General features: G+C 38.1%; 1 protein-coding gene across 3 annotated transcripts in view; it reads left to right on the top strand.

Moving 5' to 3' along the window:
- The window catches only part of TRPC3 (transient receptor potential cation channel subfamily C member 3), a 43,537-nt gene extending 17,734 nt beyond the window's left edge, over positions 1-25,803 (top strand). Inside the window, exons 3-13 of one of the 3 annotated variants that reach the window (XM_061463392.1) lie at positions 6,461-6,646; positions 13,315-13,479; positions 15,937-16,153; positions 17,718-17,951; positions 18,530-18,794; positions 19,246-19,441; positions 21,225-21,434; positions 22,761-22,841; positions 23,811-23,886; positions 24,413-24,448; positions 24,862-25,001. In XM_061463392.1, the coding sequence (XP_061319376.1) occupies positions 6,461-6,646; positions 13,315-13,479; positions 15,937-16,153; positions 17,718-17,951; positions 18,530-18,794; positions 19,246-19,441; positions 21,225-21,434; positions 22,761-22,841; positions 23,811-23,886; positions 24,413-24,423 (1,641 nt within the window). In that variant the 3' untranslated portion in view covers positions 24,424-24,448; positions 24,862-25,001. Of the gene's footprint in view, positions 1-6,460; positions 6,647-13,314; positions 13,480-15,936; positions 16,154-17,717; positions 17,952-18,529; positions 18,795-19,245; positions 19,442-21,224; positions 21,435-22,760; positions 22,842-23,810; positions 23,887-24,412; positions 24,449-24,861 lie in introns of all 3 variants that reach the window. The other 2 variants (XM_061463383.1, XM_061463374.1) reach the window with 2 other exon arrangements.
- The last annotated feature ends 137 nt before the right edge of the window (positions 25,804-25,940 follow it).

Genomic DNA, 25,940 nt, shown 5'->3' with positions numbered 1-25,940 from the left:
CACCTGGTTGGTCAACACCAGAGGATCTGCCAATAGGGCTGGCCTGGCGCACTCAGAACCTTTATGTACTGTAGAAATGGTGCACATAAGGAATTTGCTGGGGAAGACAATCTGGGTTATTCCTGCTTCAGATAAAGGCAAGCCCATTCATGGGATTGCTTTTGTTCAGGGACCTGGATATACTTGGGTAATGTGGGAAGCTAGGGAAGTCCGATGTGTACCTCAAGGGGATTTGATTTTAGGGGAGAACAGCCAATGAACTCAATTATATGCTGTTGCCCGCTACGTAGCAATTTTATAGCCCACCAGCTAGATGTCTTCAGGTCACCAGTGACTGGCTCTGACTTCCCTCCAACCATCATCCCAAAAAAGATTGAACTTTAACGAAACCAGAGGAGCTCAGCAGTGACCAGACGAGTTCTGCGATGTCATCAGCAGGCAACAATCCCACACTGCACACTGTCTCTCCTGCTCTGAAAGACTGTTACAAGAGACGGAGCCTGACATCATGGACAGGATGAACTCAGCAGCTTTATAGGGATTGGTCCATGGACTAAGGAATGGTATCTCTCTCTTTGTGTGTGTGTTTATGTATATATATATGTATGTATACATATATGAGACAAGAATGATGGTATTGCAAAATGTGGGATCTGAGCATGACATGAATGGTATGGAATAAGGGGTGGATACTGTCCTGGGTTCAACAGTAGCAGTCATTTTTCTCCTTCTTAGTAGTTGGTGCACTGCTGTGGTTTTGACTTTCAGTCTGGGAACAGCACTGATAACACCAATGTTTTCTGTTGTTGCTGAATAATGTTTACTCTGACCAAGGACTTTCTGAGGCTTAAGCTCTGCCAGGGAGGAGGGGAAGCTGGGAGGAAGCAGAGACAGGACAACTGACCCAAACTGACCAGAGAGGTATTCCATACCACAGCACACCATGCCCACTGTATAAACTGGGGGCAGTTACCTGAAAGGGCTAGATCGCTGCTCAGGTCTGGCTGGGTATCAGTCAGCGAGTGGTGAGTGGTTGTATTCTCTTCCCTTGTTATTTCCCTTATCATTATTATTATTGGTGGTAGCAGCAACGGTTTGTGTCATACCTTAGTTACTGGACTGTTCTTATCTCAACCCATGGGAGTTACATTCTTTCAATTCTCCCCCCATCCCTCTGGGATTAGGGGGAGGAAAGGCAGGGAGTGAGTGAGTGGCTGCATGGTTCTGAGTTACTGGCTGGGCTTAAACCGTAACAGTTAGAAAAAGTTATGGAGTGGTGTTCTACTGGTGTCTGTCTTTATGAGAGGTTAGAGAGTTGTGAGTTGTACTGCTTTGTACCTCACAGACTGGCTAGGGAAGCTCAGTCTGGACCTGTATCTTATCTTAATGTAAAGAAAGTGGTCATTACCATAGTTGGAGTACCATGTTTTCCAGTCGCAGTAGGACCACAAAATACCAATATTCCCTCCTTTTATGTTTTCTTCTACTTTTTAGCAGAGCCTGATCACTGTAGCTGCTGTGGGTAGCTAAAGTTAATTGATATTTACCCTCCTCCCTGAGAACTTTAAAATTGCTACTGCATAGCGATGGGAGAATTTCTAGCAGTCAGAGCAGCTGATGGAACTTTCCTTTGGAGTTGCCATAGGAAAAAAACAGGTCAAGATAGCTAAAAAGCCACATGACAGTCTCCGTATACCAGCTTTCAACCAAATATTGTTCTGTTTAGGCAAACTCAGTTCTCACAGTTGAAATTGTGCTAGCTGATACCATGTCAGTATTTGGTCCATCATAGAAGGATCAAAAAAGATTGTCATCCCGCTTTTTATAGGATAAATCCCTGTTCCCAGTTCTGATAAAAGCTCCTGCCGAAACCAACGGAAGAGGAGGACGTGCATCTAAAAGGGGAATCTGTCACTGTTCCAAGTACATTTACATAATGCTATCTCAGCTGAACTAACAAAGAGTGCTCAAGCTTGATCTACGGTTAGATCTAACCTTTAAAAGGCAAGTCCCATATCTATAATTGTTACTGCAATTACGTTCTTGATTAGCATATACAGTTTCTCTAGTGTTATATGCTGACTATATACATGATCTCAAAATGGTCATGTAATATGATATGTAATACTCAACATAAATCTACAACTGTATATAATGTGTGTGATCTAGTTATGCAGTTGTGCATGGTCACAAACTGTGGTGCATACAGGAATGTGGCTCTCCTAATAGAAAACAGATCTATACATTTTGTCTGCCTGCATGTGATTGCTCAGTACAAATTTTCATTGGAATAGTTAAAATCATCTGAGTGAAATCACTTAAAGTTTTCTTTGTTTATATGATTTGTTCTTTGCACACAGATTGATAGGTTCTGTAAAATTCATAGATAAAGTCACACGCTAGTCTTTAGTGTTGTGAGTGAGAGCACATTATGCTGAGTTGAGCAGGCTGAGGTCCAACCACTGATGTGTGCCAGAGTCCTCCTGTGGGCTCGTGAGAGACAGTTCTGCAGTTCCAGTCATCCTCAGTTGTCCATTAGGTACCGGTGTCAGCTACAGTAGCTGTGAAACATGGAATACATGCTGATATTTTTGGTGTTAACAATGTATGCATAACCGATAATTTATTTTTGAGAGAGATCATTTAAGATGATATAGCCAGTGAAATCAGTGGAATTAGGTTGTGAATTAATGGGAAAAGGACTTTGTTCAAGGAGGTGGAGTATTATGACAAAAACTAGGCTAAGAACCCTACTTCAGACCTAAAGTCTATAGGTGCCTTAGCCTGGTGTTCCCGGGGGGGGGAGGTAGGGGTGGCATTAGCCTTTTTTAGGACATAGAAGATATGAGTGGTCTGGTGGCTTCATTTGTATGTTCTTGAGAGCAAGCAGAGGTGTGTGTGGATGACTGAGACCACAGATTCTGTTTTCTGGTCTTCATAAAACACCCTAGAGGTAGAAGATTGAAAATTGGGTCCCATGGTTACAGTGTGGGTAGTGTTTGTCTGTTTCATACTATAAAGCAATCAAATAGAAATAGACTGAGATAAACTTGATTTCCTAATACACAAGTCGGTTAAGACCTTGAGAAGCAAATCTGACAAGTTTTCCTAGAGTAAGATTCAAAGTCTGAGTTAGATTTTAACAGTGCATGTGCTTGTTTTCAGTTCCCATAACAGCATTTCTAAGTAACGTAGCCTATATTTAATACTTAAATTAGAAAGAATAAAACTTAATCCATGGTATCTTTAATCTTATCTGGCAGTAAGCATAACTTTTATAAGCAAGTGCTCTATCCACCTATTCAAAAACGTGTAGCACTGTTAATTTTCCAGTAGAACGTGGATGCGTCTTGGGTAGTAGAGAAATAGTCCATGCAAAGCAGTCTGTCCTTCAGGAACCGGCAGGGCTATTTGCAGGGTGGATGGGTGTAATTTTCAGGATGCCAGTTAATACCATGTGAGCTGTGGTGGCAGGAGCTTTGCACCCATTGCCAGTATCAGTCAGGAGCTCTGACACACTCATGGAAATGAATCTCCATTCATGAGAGAACAGCAAAATCAAACCATCTGTAGTGTGTTGAAATAGCAGTCTTTATGTGATAGCACTACAGTCACAATTTGCCTCCCTTTTGCCAAAACGAGGTGATTTTACACCACTTTGCCATTTGTAGGCAGTATTTCACAACTGCCAGTGAAAATGTGCTCTTCTTCCTTAGATTGTACCAATTGAGAAAGCTATGTTAATTGCTCTTTTAACCTGTACGGGTGACTATAGCAGAGACATACTTGAATGTTCACATTTTATGAATCTGATGCTAGGCTGTACTCTGCTTGCATGTGTGGTGTGAGACTTGGTTACAGCTTACACATGAAGTATCACCATTTAATTTTCCTGACTTTTATATTGAAAGTTGTTAGAGAAGTAACTTCTTAGTAATGTAACTTTTGCTATCATGTTTCTGTGTTGTTTTCAGGAAAAAGAGAATAGTTAAATAGTAAAGAAAATGGAGTGAACCCTTAGCAAGTGTAACTTATTTTCTAGATAATACAAGTCTACTATTTCTCCTTCTCTTTCTTCAGTTAGAAAAGGAATGAGAAAAGATATTGTAAATGAAGCCACTCCCCACAACTGGACTGCCTATGTTCATTGATGCAAGGACAAAATTTGGATTTTGTCGTAAAGCACTTGAATAATATACAAAACCATCTAAACTTTATTAAACTGTAATATAGTATCACCTTTGAGCATAGGATAGATAGAAATAATACTAAAACAAAGACTTTCTCCCCCCCCCCCCCCCCCCCCCCCCCCGTAAAGTTACAAGTGCCTGCAAATTCAGGCATGAAAAAATTTAGTTTCTGCTTTAGGAATATAGAACTATGATTAAATTCATTGGAGTTAGTGTATCCACTCATGTGCTGCAAACTGCAGATTTACAGCTACTTCATAATGTTGAAAGACAAATTGATTGCCAGCTGTATTCCTTTTGAACTAATATTATGCTGTATCTGATGTTTAGCATAGTTTTTGCTCAGCCATCTCATTAAATAAATGCCTTTCTTTTGCTGTAGTGAAATGTATAAGCAACTCTTGCTTGAAATTGGAAATTTAAGAAAGAGTGTTCAAGTTCTCACAGATACATAACAATTTTGTTGTGAAAACAATATAGACAGTGTCAAGAACATAAGACTTCATCTGACTGAAGGCAAGGTATTGTTTTAGGCTTCACTAGAGTTATCTTCAGTCTCTACCCTGCTTGCACTGAAGAAAGTCCCTACCTTCATTTTACACTGCCTTACCTCATTGTGTTTTGCTTAATATCCTTTACAAGCCTGAATTATAGCAACTTATACTTTCAGTTCTTGGTCTCTATGATGAAACGTTCTTTCTTGACTAGGTTGTCAAGAAAAACTGTTTCTGTTTATTTGTCTTTTTTTTAAGACTACTATTCTAGCCACCATTCTGGAGTCTTCCTCTGCAAGGCTTTTATCTTTGTGGGATCTAATGTCTCACTTTCACATCTTTTACTTTAAAAAGTACTTATTTCGGTACTTTTTACTACTTTTTACTTATTTCAGTGCTTTTTACTAATTTTAATTCTTTGCAGTTAGACCTCCATGCTTATGTTTTACTCCTTTGACTAGCTTTCTTATGAGACTGTCTTTTTAAAAGTTCTAAGTCTTAGTCATACGAATGCTTGCTCATCCTTTAAATGAATTTAATCATATATCCCAGTATTTTTATAATTGGCTCTTCTGTACTGTTTTTCTTGGTTACCAAAACCAAATCTACAATAACTTACATCCTGTCATTTCACTGGCAACCGTATTAATTTGTCCTCTATGACTAAGGGAAATGACAAGGTGCTGTTTAGTTCTATGATTATTACTGGTTGTTTCCAAGCCTGTACCTAGGATGCTGATCTTCCCTAATAAAACAATTCCTAGTAGTATTTGTCTATGGTAATGTTTCAGTTTGATTCATATCTGAATCTGACCTGTGGGATTGATAACCATGATTGATTCTTGTAATTATCCTATGCAGCTTCTTTTCCATCTTTTCCCAGAATAAGTTGAAACTACTGAGAGCATGTTAGTTTCTCAATACCATTTTACAGATGTTGAGTTGAATATTTAACAAAACTAGCAGTTCAAGGACGTGAAAGTTACTTAGGCAAGGGGGAACAACTGAGGGTTTTAGGAAAAAAAAAAAGACATTAAATGAGGAAACGGCAATGGCAGCAAAGCCATCATTAGAGAACAATTTGAGAGTCTAGTAGCTTTGAACGGTTCTTTGAACAAGCTGTTTTTTGTGTTGCCTATGCAGGGAATTCAGGGTATTTTGCCCATAACACTGGTGTCCAGGTTCACACCACAGTTACTCGCTGCAGTTACTTTGTAACCCACTCTACATATTGTTGGGCATGAAGTGTTCCAAGTATAAGTGGGAAGCAGAGTGGGTGGGAAATGGAGGGAAGTGATTACGGTATACAGCAGAGTAGAGAGTAAGCAGTCATTTTAGCAGTGTAGAAAGAGCAGAAATATATTCGTAGCCTGGGAGGCAACCCTGTAAGAATTACTTCATTAATTGTGAAGTTTTTGCAAGGGTGAGGTTAGTATTTCAAGAGTTCTGGTCCTGGTTTGTTTGAACAATTCTGATTTGTCCATTCAACTTCCCCTTGCTGCCCATCTGGGTTATTTTCATCACACTATTATGTAATGTTCCAAATGCTCTGTTAAACACCTGTCATCATCTTCTGTTCAAGTGGCTACTTTGTGTCAGAAGAGAAATTATTCAGCTGTACAAAAATTCTGTCATGTCTGATATGCTCCCACTTGACATAGTATGTAAAAGTCAAACATTATTCATTTCTAGCAACTTGTACGGGTTCCTTTTTCCTTGCCATTGACTCTTAAGCACGTTCATCATGGGCTGTTTTCTCTAACCCTTCTGTTTCAGAATGACTATCGCAAGCTGTCTATGCAGTGCAAGGATTTTGTGGTGGGTGTTCTTGACCTCTGCCGAGACTCAGAAGAAGTGGAGGCCATTCTGAATGGGGATTTAAACTCCGAACCAGTTGAAGCGCAGAGACACAGAGCATCACTGAGCCGTGTGAAGCTGGCCATTAAGTATGAAGTCAAAAAGGTAATGTCCTCATAGCAAGTGCTTTCAGACAGTGTAATCAGAATGCAGTGTTGCCTCATTATCCCATGGGTGTTATGGACCGGCGGTCAGATGCATTAATGAGACATAGTGTACGTAACCAAGATTCTCACAAGGCTGAAGTGGACTACAGCAAAGGAGTTGTTTAGTCTATTTTCTGCAGCTGAGAATTGGCAGGAGATTTTAATAACATAAATCAGCTGGGCTAGTAAGGTGACACACAGTTGGTCAGACCCTTCTCCTGAGTAAGCCAAAAGAAGACATTTTAGTGTGACCATATTTTCACTCGGTGAAAGCAAGCTGAGTCTTGTTGCCGGTCTGTGTGATGATATCTAATCCAAAGAGAAGGCTGTATTGGTGAAAGTATTGGTTTCAACCAGTGAAAAGATCTGGTCTGTTCGTTATTTCTTTTTATTATCTTTGCTTTCTAACTGAATTAGACAAGTAAATTGTGGGAAGTAAGTCTTGCAGCTATCTACTAGCATTTTTATCATCAGAAATGTTTGTTTATTTGTTTGTGGTGAGGTTTTTGGGTGGTTTGGTTTTTTTTTTATTTTTTTAAAGAAAGGTCTTTTAATACTTTGAAAAAGGAAGAGTACATCTAAGTTCTCTTTAAGTATATCATTTTTTGATTTATTTTAAAGTATGACAGTAAGTCATATAGTTTATTTGCAGCTGTATGGTTTTAGTGAGAAATCCTACATGATTTACCAGAGTGTTTCTTTAAGATGTATTTTAAAATTCGGTCCTGGAAACGTATGGAAGATATTTGTGGTTAATCAATTTGTAGTTAATTAATTGATTTCAGTTCTTCATCTTTGCACCTGTATTCATCAATGTTTTGTAAAGTACAATGTGGTTTTGGTTAATGCCTCTCACAGTAATTTTTAATGAACAGTTATCTTGTGAATGAATGTTATGTGTTGAAAAGTGTAGCTGTGTATCACACACTGGACATATCCATTAATCATGGAAATTCCCAATATATCGGCACATTTTTTCTCTTCAAGATCCCACTACTCTAGCACAGAAAATAGTTAATACTGTGTCGTACTGTGGGAGGACTCAAGAAATACAGCAATGCCTATGCATTATTTTCAGCTACCGGTTTACATGGTTAGCATCTTTTCCATTCTTAACAGCCATTAGGTTCACCTTCTCCACAAGATGTGTCTTGTGTCTCTCAGAACAAATAACACTGCCTTCTGTGGCCACCTATTGAGTCAATCTGCCATATAAAATGAATTGAAAGCAGTCTGCCAGAACAACTGGGACATACTGATGTTTATTATGTCCCCAACAGACGGTTAACAAAAATCGTGAATGCATATCCTAAACAGCAAAACACTTTTTCCAGTATAGAATTGGTTTAGAGCAGATAAGTGCATATTAATTACCAAAATTCAAGGTAAATATATACAAGTATTAAATTAATTAAAAATAATAAAACAGGGAGAGAATCAAAGTTTATGAGCATGTTATCATACCTAAATAACACATGAATTATTTATGCTATTGCATTTTAATATGTACCAAACCCTTGCAGAGACTTATGTCTCTGCTTTCTTTCTGAAGACTGTAATTTTCTTCTAAGAGGTCGTGGTCACTGATGGAATCCATTCCTGAACAAAGGATCACACAAGTCTGTTAAGAGTAACAATAATCTATGTAGTAAAAAAAAAAAACAACAACAATTCCATGTAGCAAATTTGTTCTCTCCTCTTGCAAGAGATTAAGTATTTGTATATAAACTCAAGGTTTTGGCTCCAATTTGTGACAAATACAGTTCAGAACCTGTAAGACTAATGATATTGGTGCAAAGAAATAAATAGATGGTGCACAGTTGTTACCATATTCATGCATATGCTGCTCCCTATAAATGGCCATGTCAGGGTCCAATTGGAGAAAACCCCAGTGTCGGACCCTGTTTCAGTTCATGATCCAAAGAGTGAAATTAAGATGCTAACAAGGTCAAGTACCATAATTGACCAGTTGGTTTATTAGGAAAGGGCAATTATTACAAAAAAGGGAAATTATTGTAATAAAGGGGATAGTGATAGGACAGATTGGAAAAAAGGCAGAAAATGAAGCAAGGATTCAGGGTGCAGGGGGAGAGAGAAAGTCACCACCATGGATCCAGCAGTGTCCCAAGGATCCATTGCCATCATCAGTGGTGAGAGTTCTTCAGGATTCATAGTCGGTATTGGAGCAATGTCCCTCAAGAGTCCATCGGAGGTGGGTGGCCTTGTGGAGGCGTCCTTCTGGAGTCATTTCCTTGAAGGTACCCCGTGGAGTGTGTCTTCTGGAGTTGCCATCATAGCAGTGTCTCATGGAGGGTGTCCCTCAGGGTCCGTAGTAGTCAGAGGAAAGTGTCCTCACAGAGGTGTCCTTCTGGAGTCATCCTCATGGCCTCATGGCAGTGGCTCCCTGGTGATGTCTCTCTTGGTGATTACCTTTTCCCCCTTTTAGAATGAGTTGAGTGGAGTACCTCTGTTCTTCCTGTCATGTATTACACTTTCCTGGTGGACCAGTTTCCCTGCTCTTGCAGCCAGCTTTTCAACTGCATGCCTGCAGCAATTCTTGGGATTTGGGTAGCAGTTCCTCACATCAATCCTCTAGGTAATGGATGGAAGAGGTTTAGCTCTTTCCCACTCATCCCTCAGGCAATGGATGGTGGAATCCCAGTTCAATTCCTCACACCCTTTTCCCAGGCAATGGATATTGGAGTCTAATCTCAACTCCTCCCACCCATCTCTGAACAAAAGATAGGTGGAATTCCATCTCAGCTTTCTCAGGCCAATCCTTGAGACAATGGACAGTGGAGTCTGATTTCAGATCAGTCTCTCACAGGCCATTAAAGAGGGCATGGCAAGGACTGAGCCAGGAAATGTCTCTGCCATGGTGGTCCTTTGATGCTGGGGTCAGCTCTGTTACAACTGTGGCAGATTCTAGCGATATTCTGACTGCAGAACAGATTCAAATGTGGGAACTCCACTCAGAATGTTTTCAACCCTATAGCTGTAGGAAGCAGACAAGGATGTGGCTTACGTTTCTTACCTTTCAGTATTTCTACCTGGGTTTCTGAGTCAGCTACATTAAGGTCAGTTTGCTGTTACAGACAGCACAGCCAAACAGAACTACAGGTCCATGAAATGGTTAATGAGCTATATGCCCTTTTCAGAGGGAGAAGAGAGAGGAAAAAACAAATGACAAGTGAGCATGCGTGCTCACAAGTTCACTGCTAGGGAAACGGGAAGTTTTAATTCCATTAGTAATGAAACTCTTGCACTTACTATCTTAGTCACTACATTAAAGTGTAGCCCACCTTGTAAGCAGGATATAATTTTGAAGCTAAGGTTCAGACTGAAAGTGCAGTCCCAATAGCGAAGGACTAAGGGAATTAATAAATAGAATGGGGGGAATAAAAGGAGGGGGAAAAAAACAACCAACCAATCAAAACAAAACCCCAACAAACAGACAAAAACCCCCCAAAAAACCAAAAAGAAATAGCACCCCTGTTTCCTCCTTCCCCTCCCTTCCCCCCCCCCCGAGAAACTAGTTAAAACAAGCAGGCTCATGCAGTATGCTGAATTGCTGCAGCAATAGTGCTTTCAGTATTGTATTTTAACTCTGTCCTTAGATTGTCAACCAAATTACAGAGAAGTGCTGATGCTGCCAAATTCTGCATTTCTTGCCGAAATAAAAATCAAAATGGAATTTCCAAGTGAGTTTGAGCAAAATCACAGAATTTAATTTTCAAACATTGAAGTTTTGAATCAATAGATAACAAAGAAGATTCAAAATTCTCTTTCTACATTGTATGTTTGTGTACCAAAGTATGCCAGGATCTCTTCCTGCTAGGTCTGAACTCAGTCATTAGGGTGTTAAGGATAAATAACATTATGATCACTCTTAGTCATAAAAATATTTACATACTGATGACTTGGTTTACAGTCATGAAATGTGAAGTGTTATAGCCAATTATGCCCAGAAAGGCAGCATAACTAAGAATTAGAGCTTTTAGTGACTAGATACTGTCCTTCTGCATCCTTGTTGCTCACTGGGGTTTTGATTGGATCCTAAAATGTTAAATAAATGTGATCATGAGTTCAACATATGTAAGTAAGAAACTGCATGGAAAGCAGGATGAGAGAAGAGAAATGCAGAAGGAACAAGGTTGTACGATGGTGTGATTCATAGGTGAAATAGGATGTGAACCTACTGTCTTTGGAGGAGATGAAGCTGGGGGGAAAGACAGATACATAAGGCAGGGAAACAGCTAGGGGAAAACTGTTGCTGAAAATAAGGATAGTGAAATCAGAAATTCAAGTATTTCAGTGAGCTGAAGAGAAGGATGAATTTCAGTGCTTTTATGGATGAAAGAAGTGACATAAATTTCTCTGAGGGCTTGGAAGTGGTGCATATTGTGCAGTTGCCAACAGTTAAATAAGTTGCTAAGATCTCTAGAGCTGTTAGACTTAGTGCCAGGTATCTTGCCATATCCACTGGCATCTTATTCACGAACTTCTCCATTTTCTGGGGAAAATTATAGCACAGGCAGATCTTCTCTTGCTGTCAGATCAAAATGTTGATAAACCAGGAGGAATAAACCAGCACACGTTGGATGAGATACACAAGAAGGCCTGAGGGCTGATTTATACCCCTAGGCAAGCTACCTTAAATCTCCTTTGCTGTTTCTTACTATTGCTTCTGGTAACAGGAACAATGATGTGGGTGTTTCTTCTTTTTCCTCTTCAGTACAGCTTTAAGTCTGTTTTTAAAAAATGTCTTTGTAATTTGAAATAATTGTTTACTTTCATTCCTGACTTTGGCCACAATTAACCTGCTTTGTCCCTTGATGTCCTGTGTTGAGAATGAGATCTATTTTAGCAAAAGAAGAGACCGGGTGCATAGTCAGAATACACGAGTATACAAAATCCAGTCTCTTTTTCCAATGGGCCAGGTTGGCAGCTTCAAAGATGACAGCCTAATAAAAAGAATACAAACAATTTAGGTTGATATTTAAAAAAAAAAACTTTAAAAATCTTTTTATGTATTTTTGTTGGCCATTCCACTATAGGTACAAACTGCATTAATATATGATCTAATTGGTCATGAATCGCACACCAAAATACTTTGGGACTTACCATTTAGAGCAAAATAGGTTAAAATATGAAGGTTGCTTCCCTTTTTAAAGTTTCTGCAACAGCTTCAGATTCTTCCTCTTGAGAGTTTTAAGGTTGTCTGTTTTCATTGCCAAGGATTTAATTTTACTTTTAAAATGAAATCTGCCCTGTTGTACTACTGAATGTTCTTTTTAATGAGATTTGGCACATAAATGGCATTTTGCAGGCAAGACCTGGCTAACAACAGTGTATATAGTACATTATGATCTCAATGGAGTACAAAGGATGATAAAATGGATATCCAAAGTTTACACTTTTTAAGTGTAAGAAACTTGGATCAAATCTCACTCTTAGACCAACAAGGATTATCGAAGTTATCAGAATTATTTTTAAAACATTTTTTTGTGAAACTGCCTAGCCTTCTTTACTCTGATTTACTAGTTATTGTCAGCTCTTGTGACAGCTACATTACCAGATTTCTTCAGATTGACGTAATAACTAGGCTGTTACCTTTGTGTTTAATTGATGTCCCAAGCGCTCTCGTGATGTCTCACAGGACATGGTATAATAGTGACAATGATAAGTATGATAGGACTTCAGAAATGGACTTAACCAGAAATGTAAGTATAATGGGCAAAGAACTTGGGGAATACACATGGCCTTCACATTCCTGGTTACACAGCATGATCATGATGGGGTGGTAGCAGAGTCTCCTCTGTCCAAGTTGCTGAAAGTGGACATCCTAAAGAAATACAACAGTGGTTTAAAAATAGAGCAATACATGCTCACCCTTCAACAAATTCGCCCAAAAGTGATTTTAGTAAAATGAAAGTTACAGCATATTTAGACAAATGCAGTTGTTGGCAGCAGCTCATTTTATCATTCCATAGTTAATTTTGGAATCATTCCCTTTCCCTGTGAACATACTAAAATCTTACTGAAGCTAGGAAAATAGCATTTGCACATACCTGTTGCATAGAAGAAAGATGGAAGTTGACTGGTTTCTTTTTTAAGTGGCTACTACATCCTTAATATGTGCCTGTTTAATACCTTAATGATTCAATCTCTCTGCTCTTGTTCAATTTTGGGACACTTAAGGAAGAATTCATGGAAGATTGGGATGAATGAAATGGTTGATTATGGTCAGGCTGAAATATTCAGTCTCCACAGAAATTCTGCATGTACCTTGCATCAGCCTGATTTGCTGAGAAATTGTTGGAAGACTGAGTTTCAACTCTGACACGATGCAGTTGGATATGGGAAGCTGCTCTAATAATGCATTAAGAGGCTTCTATCAATGATTACTGTCCAACATGTGCAGCCTTGTCCCCAAAGTGCTGTTTTAAATCAGCTCTGCAGTTTCTTCTTCATTAATTAACCTTTAATTTAAAGGAAAGGAAAAAAGAACATGTTTTTTAAGGTCTAAATTAAAACCAAGTATTTAAATTAATCATGTATGTAGCAGTTACATAATTCTTGTTACAAATAATAATATGTCTTGGTTTTCTTTCTTTTTCTTTACAGTTTGTAGCCCATCCAAACTGCCAGCAACAGCTACTGACTATCTGGTATGAAAATCTCTCAGGATTGCGGGAGCAGACCATAGCTATCAAGTGTCTGGTTGTGCTGGTTGTGGCGTTGGGCCTCCCATTTCTAGCTATTGGTTATTGGATTGCACCGTGTAGCAGGGTACTGAATTTTATAAATTACATCTCTTGTACAATTCTGGAAGCTGGTCTTCAATTTCTGGCACTCAAAATGCAATATTGTACCTCCAATTCTGCTGCTTACGAATTTTAACTAATTAAAGGTATTTTTAGTAACCTTTAGTCTTGAGTCAAAAAATGCTATTTGTTTTATTTGCACCATAAAGAGGGAACCGTGGTGATGAAGCATGAAAATACATTGTCATTAAGTTTAAATGAAATTGTGCTTACTTCACAATCTCTACTATGTATTTGTATTAGTAACACGTTTTGTTTTTTTTGAAACTCACCACTCAGATTCTGTATTAGGTCTCCTCTGATGGCATCTTAAGATCTGATGCTGTTCCAGTATAAACCATTACCAGAGCATCTGTTGGATTTGTGGATGCAGAACTGAATCTTAAGTAAAATATTTGTTATTCCTACCGTAGATCTGTTTACCAGGTGAACCATAGAGCAGAAATGAAATTAAACACAGTATTCCGACCATGTGGTAGGGTGTATTCTTAAAAGAGCATAACTGTAAACTATTGCCCCATTATGGAAATAGGTGGGTGCTTCCAGCTTCCCTGGTGATCTCACAATGAAAATAACAGCAGTTTCTTTGAAATACTTCTAGACTGTAGCATGTGAATTGTCTGCAAATGAAGCACATTGATAGATACTTGGTAAATCAGAAGGAGGACAATTTCTCTGTTACATTACCTTTTTTCAAAATTTTAAGTAAATTTGCTTTGTGCTGAATGTGGTATTTAAATTTTTTCCTTAATGAGTTAAATGTGAGTTTTGCTCATTTGTATTTTGCTCTTATAATTCACCTCAAAAGGATAAGATTTTGCTGATTGCCTGCATGTTTCAGGGGAACCTGTCTTTTTCTGTAGGTTGAATACTTATTTACTTTAAAGATAAGCATTAATGAAAACAGTATAATTGTTACTGTCATTATTATCTGAAATGTCACTATCTGTCAACATCTGTAGTAAAGATATTCCTCATTCACAGCTCCATATCACAGAAACGTATTAATATATTTTTAGCCGGTGTTTAATATAGGAAAGTGACATTTGTCCTTGAGCTTTAATTCTCAGTACCAGAAACACCTGACATTTTTCCTAGTGTTCATTTCAAATAAAAGTACTGTACATCCCTATCAGCAATTTGATATTGTCATTTCCAAATACTTTCTAAAGGTCAGGAGCAGGAAGGGAAGCTGAGATTGTTTGCACAGGTAGTAAGTGCTGTTTAGTGTGTGCTGCTCTGCATAGTTCATAGTAGCTGACCCCAGTTTCAGGAAAACCATTCCTTGAAATGAGGAAGCCCCCCATCTCCTGAAATTGATTTTTCTTCTTATACAATACTGCTGATTGTATTTAGCAGCTCTTCATGGGAAATTTTGGAATGTTGCATAATATTGGTGATGTATGTGATAGTGTATCATATTATAACCGTACATTAACATCAATAAAGGTTGGACATTATGTACAGAGAAGTATATTATTTGTTGTAGTGAAGGAGACAGGAGACCTGTGACCTTAAGAGGTGTGCAGCAGCTAAGATGAAGAAGTCTATCTAGTATCCACCTTGCCACAACTTGTGCAGATAGGACAAGCATTGTCCTCCTCAGGCCACAGGAAGGAGGTGCATTCCAAAGGTACTACTCCCAACAGGAAGTAGGCTGGGAAGGACAAGTAAACCTACGTGTGCATTCCCTGAAGATGCCTCCAAAGAGAGTAGTTAGGTAATCTCAGTTCCACTTCTGTGCTTTAGCTAGTGCATAAATGGCTGTCTGTGGTGCAGCCTCACCAATACCTGCGTTTTTTTTGAGTATGTGGTGGGGAGTTGCAGCAGCGCAGGCCATATGAGACCTTTACTGCCTAAATAAAGCTTACTGGCAGTATTGCCCCCAGAAAAGTGGGTTTATAACGTGGCACTTTTAATGCTGGCTTGCAGGCTAGTACTGATGGGATCATAGACTTTTTCATATAGTGAGTAACTGTGACAGGCCTATCGCTCTTTCCAGTCTGGTCTTCTGGAGGCAGATGGTCCTCTCTTCTGAGGCAGATGGACTGCCTCTGCTGTTGCTGTTTTGTACTTCTGCCAGGTACAGATATGAATGAAATCAGCTGATTTTATGTGAAAATAGTAGTATTTCTGATCTTACTCTTCTTAGTCCATTCTGAGGGAACAGTCATTATTTTTAGTAGACATGAGTTATTTATTTGGCACTTAGATCTCTGAACATATATTCTCCTAAAGAGACAATGTACTCCATGAGGTTGCCTTTGGGAGACTTTAGTCTGAAATGGTAAAGCATCACAATTCAGTATCCTTTCAAAATGAGGTTTCAGACTGTCCTGAGCTTTGAGTGCCCATTTACACTTCTGGAATGTCTGATGAAAGAGTTTGCTCCTTTGAGAAAACTTTCATTCTGCCTTTGCAGCTTGGAAGAATTCTTCGAAGCCCATTTATGAAATTTGTGGCACATGCAGCATCCTTCATTATTTTCCTGGGCCTACTGGTGTTCAATGCTTCTGACAGATTTGAAGGTATAACAACGCTACCGAATGTCACTGTTACTGATTACCCTAAGCAGATCTTTAGGGTGAAGACTACCCAATTCACCTGGACAGAAATGCTGATCATGGTGTGGGTACTTGGTAGGTATATAGCCCCTTCTTTTAATGTCAGCTGTTCTCTTGCAGATATAAATTGTAAAATAAAAAAGTCCACTCCCAGACCTTCGCTCCTGCTGTTGCATGATTAGAATAAACCCTTAAGACAGATAACAGTACATTAGAACTGGTGAAAGCATCAGATCATCTCTTTGCTGCCCCCTCTTGCAGCATGGGGTAAAATTTTTTTTGCTGATTTGCCGCACTGTGTGGTAATTCTGGCATTTGTAACGGGACAGCAGGTTTGCAGAAAGCATACTTTATTGAAGTGGCTTTCTTAAATAATAACAGCGTGTGCCAGAAAGCACATCAGTGCTTAAGTGACATTGGTGCTGACACAGTATGTGGGGAAATCGCAGTATCTACCAGTGTCAAGTGGCTGGAGTCAGTTATCACTACTCTGTTGTTATAGATTTGAGAGGGTGTTTGTTTGGTTGTTTTTTTATTGAGGGGGGAAAGGGGGGATTGGAATCTGTGTGGTTGCTTTGTGTTGTTTTGGTTGGTTGGTTTTGGTTTTCCTTCTTTTCTTCACAAAACTGTTAGACTGTTTGAAACTCCATACAGCAGAAAATGCAGTCTTGTAGCATTTAATCCAGGTCAAGTGCTTTACATGGCAAAATGTCAGTTAGCTGCATGATAATGTAGCATTCTTGGCTTCTACAGGCTGTGGGAGAGAAAAGAGGTAGGTGTAGCAGGTGGCTGCTACATGACAGTGCCTCACACTGCCTTTTGAATCACCTATATGCCTGGTTTAAGTCCTGCTTTGTCTTAAATTATGTTAGAGTAGGGAGATGCATATCTGTGTGCTGCCTTCTGGTAGTCCCAACATACATTCCTGGGGAGCAGCCTCTTTATTTGACAGGAGGCAAGGACAGAGATTTTAGTGGTCTTTAGGACTTGGGCACTGTGAGAAATTTCTTGGGCGCTCAGGGACAACCAGCCTTAAGCCAATTCAGTGCATGGCTGCTGTGCATATGTTTGGAATGGCAGCAGTACCCCCTCTGAATTGCTGAGCCAAAACTGAACTGCACATAACCAAGTTCCACTTGCTAGGCTGAAAGGCAATCTTCTTCTGCCAAGTGGAGAACCAGTAGTTCAATTGTGCCCTTTGTATTTGGTCGTCTGTGTAGCTGGATAGTTGAGATCCTCTGTAAATGTGAACCCTTCTGATTCAGAAGTGGTTTATGAACATAAATGGTAAGGAAGTGAGAAGAGTTCTTTTTCCATATTTAACATTCTTCCTTCAGAAGTACAGCATTCTGTTTTTTATTTAGGCCATAATGCTTTCACTGCAAAGTCATGGCTCTATGCTATCCTATGTGGAGATGTTTGAGCTTTATCGCCACGTATCAATTCATAACTTGCTATTTGATCAACCCTGTTGAAACCAAAAGGGCCTTACTCAAGGTGTGTGATGATGCTGTGACACTGCAAATAAGTGAATTTTTGCTCCACTGGTACCACCTGGTTTTATGAATTGGAATGCAGAGAATGTAAGTGAAAAGATTTTGGCCAACATTGCAATGTGGTTTGTCACCTTTTGTTGCAGGTATGATGTGGTCAGAATGCAAAGAGCTGTGGCTGGAAGGACCCAGGGAATATATTTTGCAGTTATGGAATGTTTTGGATTTTGGGATGCTGTCCATTTTCATTGCTGCTTTCACAGCAAGGCTTCTGGCATTCCTGCAGGCCACAAAAGCACAACAATATGTGGACAACTACATTGAGGAGAATGACCTCTCTGAGGTTACACTTCCTCCAGAAATAGAATATTTTACTTACGGTGAGTTTAACTTTTCTTCAACACAGATCTGAACATAGAAAAACTGGTAGGATGCACTATAAAGCATTTTGAAGCTTTAAGATGAATGTTTGCATGTGTTTGTGGTGATCCTACTTCCATTGAGGCAAATGGCATAAATCTTCTTGATTTCAAAGGGAATTAGGTTATATCCTGAACTTGTACCAGTGGGAAAAGCTGGTGTGATTAATAAATTAAATTGTTCATTATCCAACACTGTTACCTTCCCATCAGTAACAAAAAATACAAATAAATTTCTGTCTTTAGCATAGTGCTTATTCAGATAAAACAGCTGTGTTTCAGAGAAGCAGTAAGGAATTATGTATTGTTACATATGTCAGGTTAAAATGCAAACTGCAGAAGAAAACATCATGTTCTTTCAAGTACTAGTAGAAGGTGATGTAACTTAGATTTATTCCTTGTGACTAAGGGAACTGCTAGACTCTTTGAATATTTGTCTCAACTAAATTCAGACTTGCTCATGGAAAAATCCTATCAAGACTTGATTTTCAGCATTGTGATAAATGAGTAACTCTACCCCTATATTTTGTATCTTCCAGCTAGAGATAAATGGCTCCCATCTGATCCTCAGATAATATCCGAAGGCCTTTATGCAATTGCTGTTGTTCTTAGCTTTTCTCGTATCGCATATATCCTGCCTGCAAATGAGAGTTTTGGGCCTTTGCAGATTTCGCTTGGAAGGACTGTTAAAGACATCTTCAAGTTTATGGTCCTTTTTATTATGGTATTTCTTGCATTTATGATTGGAATGTTCATACTGTATTCCTACTACCTTGGAGCTAAACTAAACCCAGCCTTTACAACGTAAGTATGAAGTTTTGTTTAAGTAAAAAGCTAATATGTAACTTTCAGGTTTTTCACTAAGGTAACAAAGACTGTGAGATACTGTATGCTCTTTCCTAGCATTAAAATAAAACTGAAGAAAAAAACAGCTGAAGTCAGTGGGAAATCAGGTATCTCATCAGAACACAAAATTCTGTCCTGCTTGCGTAATGGAAGATTTTGTTGCAGTTTGAAATAATTTTACCTTGTGTTAATCACACAGATTTGTGGGAAACCAGTTGGTGGAGCATAGTGGAGAAACTGAATGTACCATGAACTTTTTTTTCTGTGTTTGTTGTTTTGATCAGTGCTCTACATACCTGATTCACAGATAAACTGCTTGAGATTGTTTATCACTTACTGTAAGCACAACTCATATATTTATTTGTGTAGATAGTTAATAGCATCTTCCTCTTTTTTTTTTCCCCTTCAGAGTGGAAGAAAGTTTCAAGACCTTATTTTGGTCAATATTTGGCCTGTCTGAAGTAACCTCTGTTGTCCTCAAATATGATCATAAATTCATAGAGAACATTGGTTATGTTCTTTATGGCATATACAATGTGACGATGGTGGTAGTTCTGCTCAACATGCTGATTGCTATGATCAACAGTTCATACCAAGAAATTGAGGTGGGCTCTGTTCTCAAGTTGTTTTATGTTGAGAAAAGGCAGAATTACTAAGAATTATTTCAGTGAGCGCATCTGGATTATACAGGAGTAGTATAGTTATCTCCTTTACTGAGGTAATCTCAAAAAAAATACCATGTTCCTAGGACTGACTTTATCTAACAACCCAGCCAAGCTGCATAATCATACAGAATCTGAATAAGTAGTTCATCTTGGGCCATGTGTACGCATATAAGGAGATGTCATCCAGTCAGAAATTTTAAAATCTAAAGTAATACTAAAACAAAGACTGCTGTGAAGTAGAAATGAAGGTTACTGGGCATAACACTTTAGACATGGGTTATTGTTTCCAGTTTCCTTAGGATGTTTATTTCATGATTCTTTAATGTAGTACACTTCTATCTCTGACAAGTCATTAGAATACAGATTAAATGCTGTATTCATGTGGGCTTTAATGGAGATCTGATTTTTAGTTCCAGTCATCATACTTTTTAACAAAATAGGCAGGAGTTAGACACTTGTGTACAGCAGTGATACTTGAATATACTTTATTATATTTATATGCCTCTGTAGGTGAAATATGGTACAGGTACCATCTTTAAGATTGTTGTGACTGAGTCACACTTTGCAATGCTTATATGCTTTGTTTGTAATATGTGCTTTTTTCCACTTTAGGTCCGATATCAAAACTTGGTTCTATGTTTACTGAGCTTTGCCATATGTCCTGAAAACACAGTGGTAGTATTGCTCCAAATCTGCCAAAAGGCTCAGTTGAATGAACACTCTGATTTCACACAAATTATTAGCTGCATTGCTTACTAAATGACATATAGTTTATTTGAATTTCATTATGATAACAAAGTATCTCCACTTTAAGAGACAACTAATTATAATATTTATCATCCAACTCCAATAAGAAATTCAGAAAATTTTAAAGTAGAGAAGATACTTTGGTTTTAAAAATTAAGTTGCTGAAATTAAAGTATATTTATATTGCCAGATTTTCAGACCATGAGTTTTGATATTATTAGAATACTACATTCTCATAGATGCAGGTGCACACCCACACTAGCAGGATAAAAAAAGATTGTTTAAGACAGAGTATAAAAATAGATAAGTAATTTCCAGTATTTTCAATGACTCTAGGGTAATAACAGAGAATTCAGCAGGAGAAAAATAGTTACAATAAATCAACTTTTCACCTTTGGAATAAACCAAATCTAGCCTTTGAGTACTTCAGTAAGAATGTGTTTGTTAGGACAAAATCAGTTCGTCATTTTTAACACAATTTCTGCATGGCAACAAAGTTTGTGTTTTCTATATTCCATCATAAATTGGATTCACTTTTTATGTAATAAGCTAATGAGTACTACCATTTTTAACCATCTGCCTTGAGGCTAATACTTCATCACTTATGCAAGTACCAAATTCATGTGACCAGTTTAAGGAGAAAAATGAGACTTCAAAAACCCCCAAAAGTTCCACTTTAAATTGCAAGGAATTTATATGTTGGCTTTCACTCAATGCAGAAATAACACTTATTTAAATGGTTCATATGCTTCAACTAAGCATTGTCAATGAGATGTTGCCATAAAGAGACAACTGAAATTTAGTTAAAATGGACTTAATAAAGTGGTTGCCTTTTTGCAAATCTACTGGGAGTTTTATTAGCAAGCAACATTTTATGTAAAACAGAAAGGGTCAATATTTAACAGAAGTGTCATGTGGAAAAAGTTTTGTATTTCCTAAAAATAAAGCACGTACCTGTTTTTATATTTTTACACAGGATGACAGTGATGTAGAGTGGAAATTTGCTCGTTCTAAACTGTGGTTATCATATTTTGATGATGGAAAAACATTACCTCCACCATTCAGTCTTGTACCAAGCCCCAAATCTTTTTTCTATTTCATCATGAGGATCATTAACTTTTCTAAGTGCAGAAGGAGACGACTACAGAAGGATATTGAAATGGGAATGGGCAATTCCAAATCTAGGGTAGGTACTGAAATCTCTTCATTGCAATGAAGATCTGTAAATAGCATTTTGCTTTTCTTTTTGTTCTAGGATATAACCTGTGCTTCCAATGATGGTATGGTAATTAGTCAAGCATTTGTCTTCATAGATCTACATTGCAGACTGCCTAAATATACTATATCAAACAATAAAATAGCCTTAAATTTTCTTAGGATAACAAGGTCCAATGACTGGAAAAACACAATAAAAATAAAAATAACTGAGTACTTAAAGATGCAAATAATTCACACAAGGAATAACTTAAATATTGAATAGGGATGTTTTCAGCCTCTCTTACAAAGATTTTTAGTTCAGGGTAAAAAGAAAAACAAAACCAAAACCCAAAACCAGAAAACCAAAAAAAAACCAAAACACCCAAACCTGGAGGGAATAAGAGGAAATAACTTTTCCTTTCACTAGGACAGGAGACAAATGAAGTGTGGTCAGTATAATACTCACTTCCCACTGTCAAAAGCTGTGTTCTCAACAGAAGACAACAGGAAAGAGGAAGGGATCAACAGTAGTAATCTTCAGTGCATTAATGGCATTCTAAATTTGAGTATCTAAATGTTCTTTACAAATATAAATGGAATGCAGTGTCACTAAAAATTAATGACAGATGCAGGTTAGGGGGTTGAATTTTACCTGTGGATACACATTTTTTACGTAATCCTTATTAGTGTATCTGAAAGGAGAGTCTGGTATTTGATTTGGTAGTAACAAACCTTCTGCATTTGTCACAAAGCTCTCTCATGAAAGATGGCTTTTTTTTCTCCTTCTATTTCTAACCCGCTGCTACAAAAATCTTGTATTGTTTGGGATCTAATGGCTTTGTGATCACTGAATGGTCGAGCAATGACCTTTTTTAAAAAAATGCAATACTATTCCTGAAAAGAGCGCTTTGGAAAAACACTTGAAGCTAAGCAGAAATAGTTTTGAGCATGTATTTGTAGTTAAAAGCAGGATTATGACTGCAGATCCATAACAGATCTTTGTTAAAGCCAGTTCAAAGAGTCTCTCCTTACTCTGGCCACTCATCTCTGCCTCCAAGTCATAATTCATTATTTCCTCAGCTGTGCAAGCACATTTGCTTTGGAGCTGTGCTGTGAACAGGATAGCTTTAAAAAAAAAAAAAAACACAAATCCAGCAAATAAGGCTATCTTGTTGGGTTTGTTTTTTTTAAAAAAAATAATATTCTGATATAGTGACACACCAAACATGCCTCCAAGAAAAAAAAGGAAGAAAAGGAGCTGAATGCTTACTGTGAATTCCATAACAGGTTTTAATTTTCTCTTATTTCTCCCTAGTTAAACCTTTTTCAGTCAAACTCCAGAGTTTTTGAATCACACAGCTTCAACAGCATTCTCAATCAGCCGACACGCTATCAGGTAAACACATGCAGTGATCACTGTTTTGAGTAATAGAACTGTGTGAAAGTACTAGCAGAATTTTGTGTTTCAAGTACATTTTGTCTTCACTAGATAAAGAAAACCTCCTGTAGAAATCAAACTCTGGAGTGCTACTCTAAAATAGAGTTTAAAAACTAGCCCATGCAAAACTTAGATTTTCCTTTGATGGCCTGGGTTGGAAAGTGTGAGAAGCAAGTATCTGAAACTGATTTCTGAGGAGGCAATGTGAAGGCATTGAGCTGAGTAGATTAGCACTACTTTCCCTTTCTTTCTTCACATCTGAAGTGCGACATTCAACATCACTGCAGATAGGAACGCTCCTTTCTGGTAAGAGGATTCTGACAGATACTCCCTTCCTGACATCTTTCCAACTCAGAAATAAAAGAGTAGATAGGAGCCCTTGTGAAAATGTTGACAGTATGTAATCTACTGTGCAACCCCTGTTAGACGACCTACATTAGATTGGAAAGGGTAACACACTTCAACAATATTATCACATACAAGGAACACTGGCAGTTACAGTATAAAAATACAGATGCCATCTTAATGAATCCTTTACAGCTGACATTGCATTGTCATAGTGTAAAATCTCAATTTTTATTTTTAAAAGATAAATATTTATATTTTACACATCCGTTCATATGTGAACTCAGTTCAACAGAGTTGACCTATTCTACAGCCTAAATTAGGTGTGTTTAAACATATTTTCCTGTTGTCCTGCTCCCTACAAAAAGTTGTGTTGCTCTGTAAATAAGAGGATAACAAAGGTGTTTCATTGTAATGATGAATCTCAGCATGCCGCCAAAAAACTCATATGAGGCACCTGCTTTATCTGAGGCTGTTCATTTATTCACTTACACAGATATGAGGGAGATAGGTGGGAAAGAAAAGTGAATAGTGTTTAATTGTATATGCTCATCTGATTATTTAACTGTTGCAATTTGGCAGCAAATAATGAAAAGACTGATAAAACGTTACGTTCTGAAAGCACAAGTGGACAAAGAAAATGATGAAGTAAATGAAGGTAAGAAAGAGACTGCAGTTGCAACAGTCAGAGACAATTTTTGTCATGTTGTAGTAAGAATTGGGATTACAGGGGTGTGTGGAAGTTTCAGGTAAAAAGAGTGTTATTTTCACTTCTAATGCACAGAACTCAGACAGTAGTGTAAGTATACCTGTGACAACAAAAATGGACAAGTAGGATCAAAGAAGTAGAGCTGAGAAATATTATGGGACCCATTTTACAGGTGGAAAACGAGAGCACAGAAGTAACAGTTACAGTAGAAATTTGTGAGGAAGCCATTAACTGTATGCATACTTCCAGAGTCCTAGTCAGAGCTGTAAGAATTCACATACCTCACTCTTGCTGGAAGAATAGTATTTGAAAAGTTTAAGAAGCTTCTGCTCTTGAGCTGAATATTCTATGATGGAAAGTATCCTGTTGCTTGTTATAAGCCTGGCCTTGACAATTGTCTTCATTTAAGTGCGGTTTTGTGTTCATGTCAAATCGTAACACCATTTTAAATTGGTTGACTTTTTCTAATTCAAAGGATATTGGTAAGGAAGAGGAGAGAGACTCAGAAGCTGTGAGTTTTACTGCCAGCTCTGCCACACTTTTCCTGTGTGCTCTTGCACATCACATCAGAAAAAAAATCTCTTTGCCTTTTCTTTCTAAAAGGGGGTACTAATATTTACCAGCTGCTCAGCAGTGTTGTGTGATTAATTCATTAACCTGTGTAAAACCTGTGCTTTTTGATGTCCTGTCTACGTGTGGAGAACAACATTAGGGTACAGTGGGCTATTAAAATACTCTTGGTACTATATAGGGGTGGAGACACACTCGCATTCCCTTGGGAATGAGAAGAGGTAAAGCCTTTCCTGTATCTGCTCTCATGAACATTTTGAGATGATCACCTGAAATACACACTGATGTGATTTAACAGTATTTGAAGGAGTATTAAACTTTGCTAACAAGTATTTCTTTCAATGATTAATACAGGTGAATTAAAGGAAATCAAACAGGATATCTCCAGTCTTCGCTATGAACTTTTGGAGGATAAGTCCCAAGCAACAGAAGAATTAGCAATTTTAATACATAAACTCAGCGAGAAACTAAATCCTAATATGTTGACATGTGAATGATTCAACAAAGGAACTATGGTTTTGACTACAGCACAACTACTTATTGGCAATAATATTTCAGCATCTTATACTTGAAAAATGTATTGTAGATTTTTAGCACTAAATAACTTCATGTACAGCTTCTCTGGAATTTATCTTAGGAAATTTTATTAACTCACCATGCAAAGATTGCTCTCTTCATTTTACTTGTCTAAAGGCAAAGAACTATTTTTTTCTTTTTTTGTTCATGCATTAAAAGGTATAATGGTATCAATTGCTGATCTTTTAACAGGTTTATGAATACATGTTGAGAATTCTTTGCACTAAATTTGCAAGAAAAGAAAAAAAAAAAAGTAAAATAACAAATACAGCGTAGTACTGTGTTCCTTGCACCCATGGGGTCCAAATAGGATTTTTCTTAGTACAACAAATCAACTCTAGATCTGTGGAGGATTACTTGAAATCTTTGTTCTTTATTAATGATGTGTTTAAGCTAAGGCCTTATGGTATGATTTCAAAGAAATAATGAACATCGGCCAAGTGTGAATGTAATTGTAGCAACAGCATTTAACATGGATGTATATACATGTACCCACGCATACCATTTATTAATCTAGCATCTTTCCTTTCACGAGTGAGGACTGGACGTCTTATTTTGTAAAACCCAACATCGGCAGGACACCGACCTCAGTCCGCAGCTACTCTTTATGCGGTAGAAAAGATTTTTTTAACGTTCTTACTTGCCGCAGGGCTGGTATTTTGTTACACTGTTTCAATGCTGCCGCCGTGCTTGGTTCTTCAATAAAACATTCCTACTTTACTGACGCTCCCTGCGGGCCCACTCCTTCCGCAGCGCCGCGCCGCGCCGCGACCCGACCCGACCCGGGCCCGCCCGCGCTCTCTGCCAATTGCGCCGCAGGCCGCGCTGCGGACCCGCCCCTCGCGGCGAGGGGCAGC

This window comes from Pezoporus flaviventris, unplaced genomic scaffold (assembly GCF_033815535.1).
Source record: "Pezoporus flaviventris isolate CSIRO_AGI_PZ_B2104156 unplaced genomic scaffold, CSIRO_AGI_Pfla_v1 ptg000002l, whole genome shotgun sequence".
In the NCBI taxonomy this organism is placed as follows: Eukaryota; Metazoa; Chordata; class Aves; order Psittaciformes; family Psittacidae; genus Pezoporus; species Pezoporus flaviventris.
Note: the sequence above shows the minus strand (reverse complement) of the source record. Positions and strands in the feature narration are given on the sequence as shown.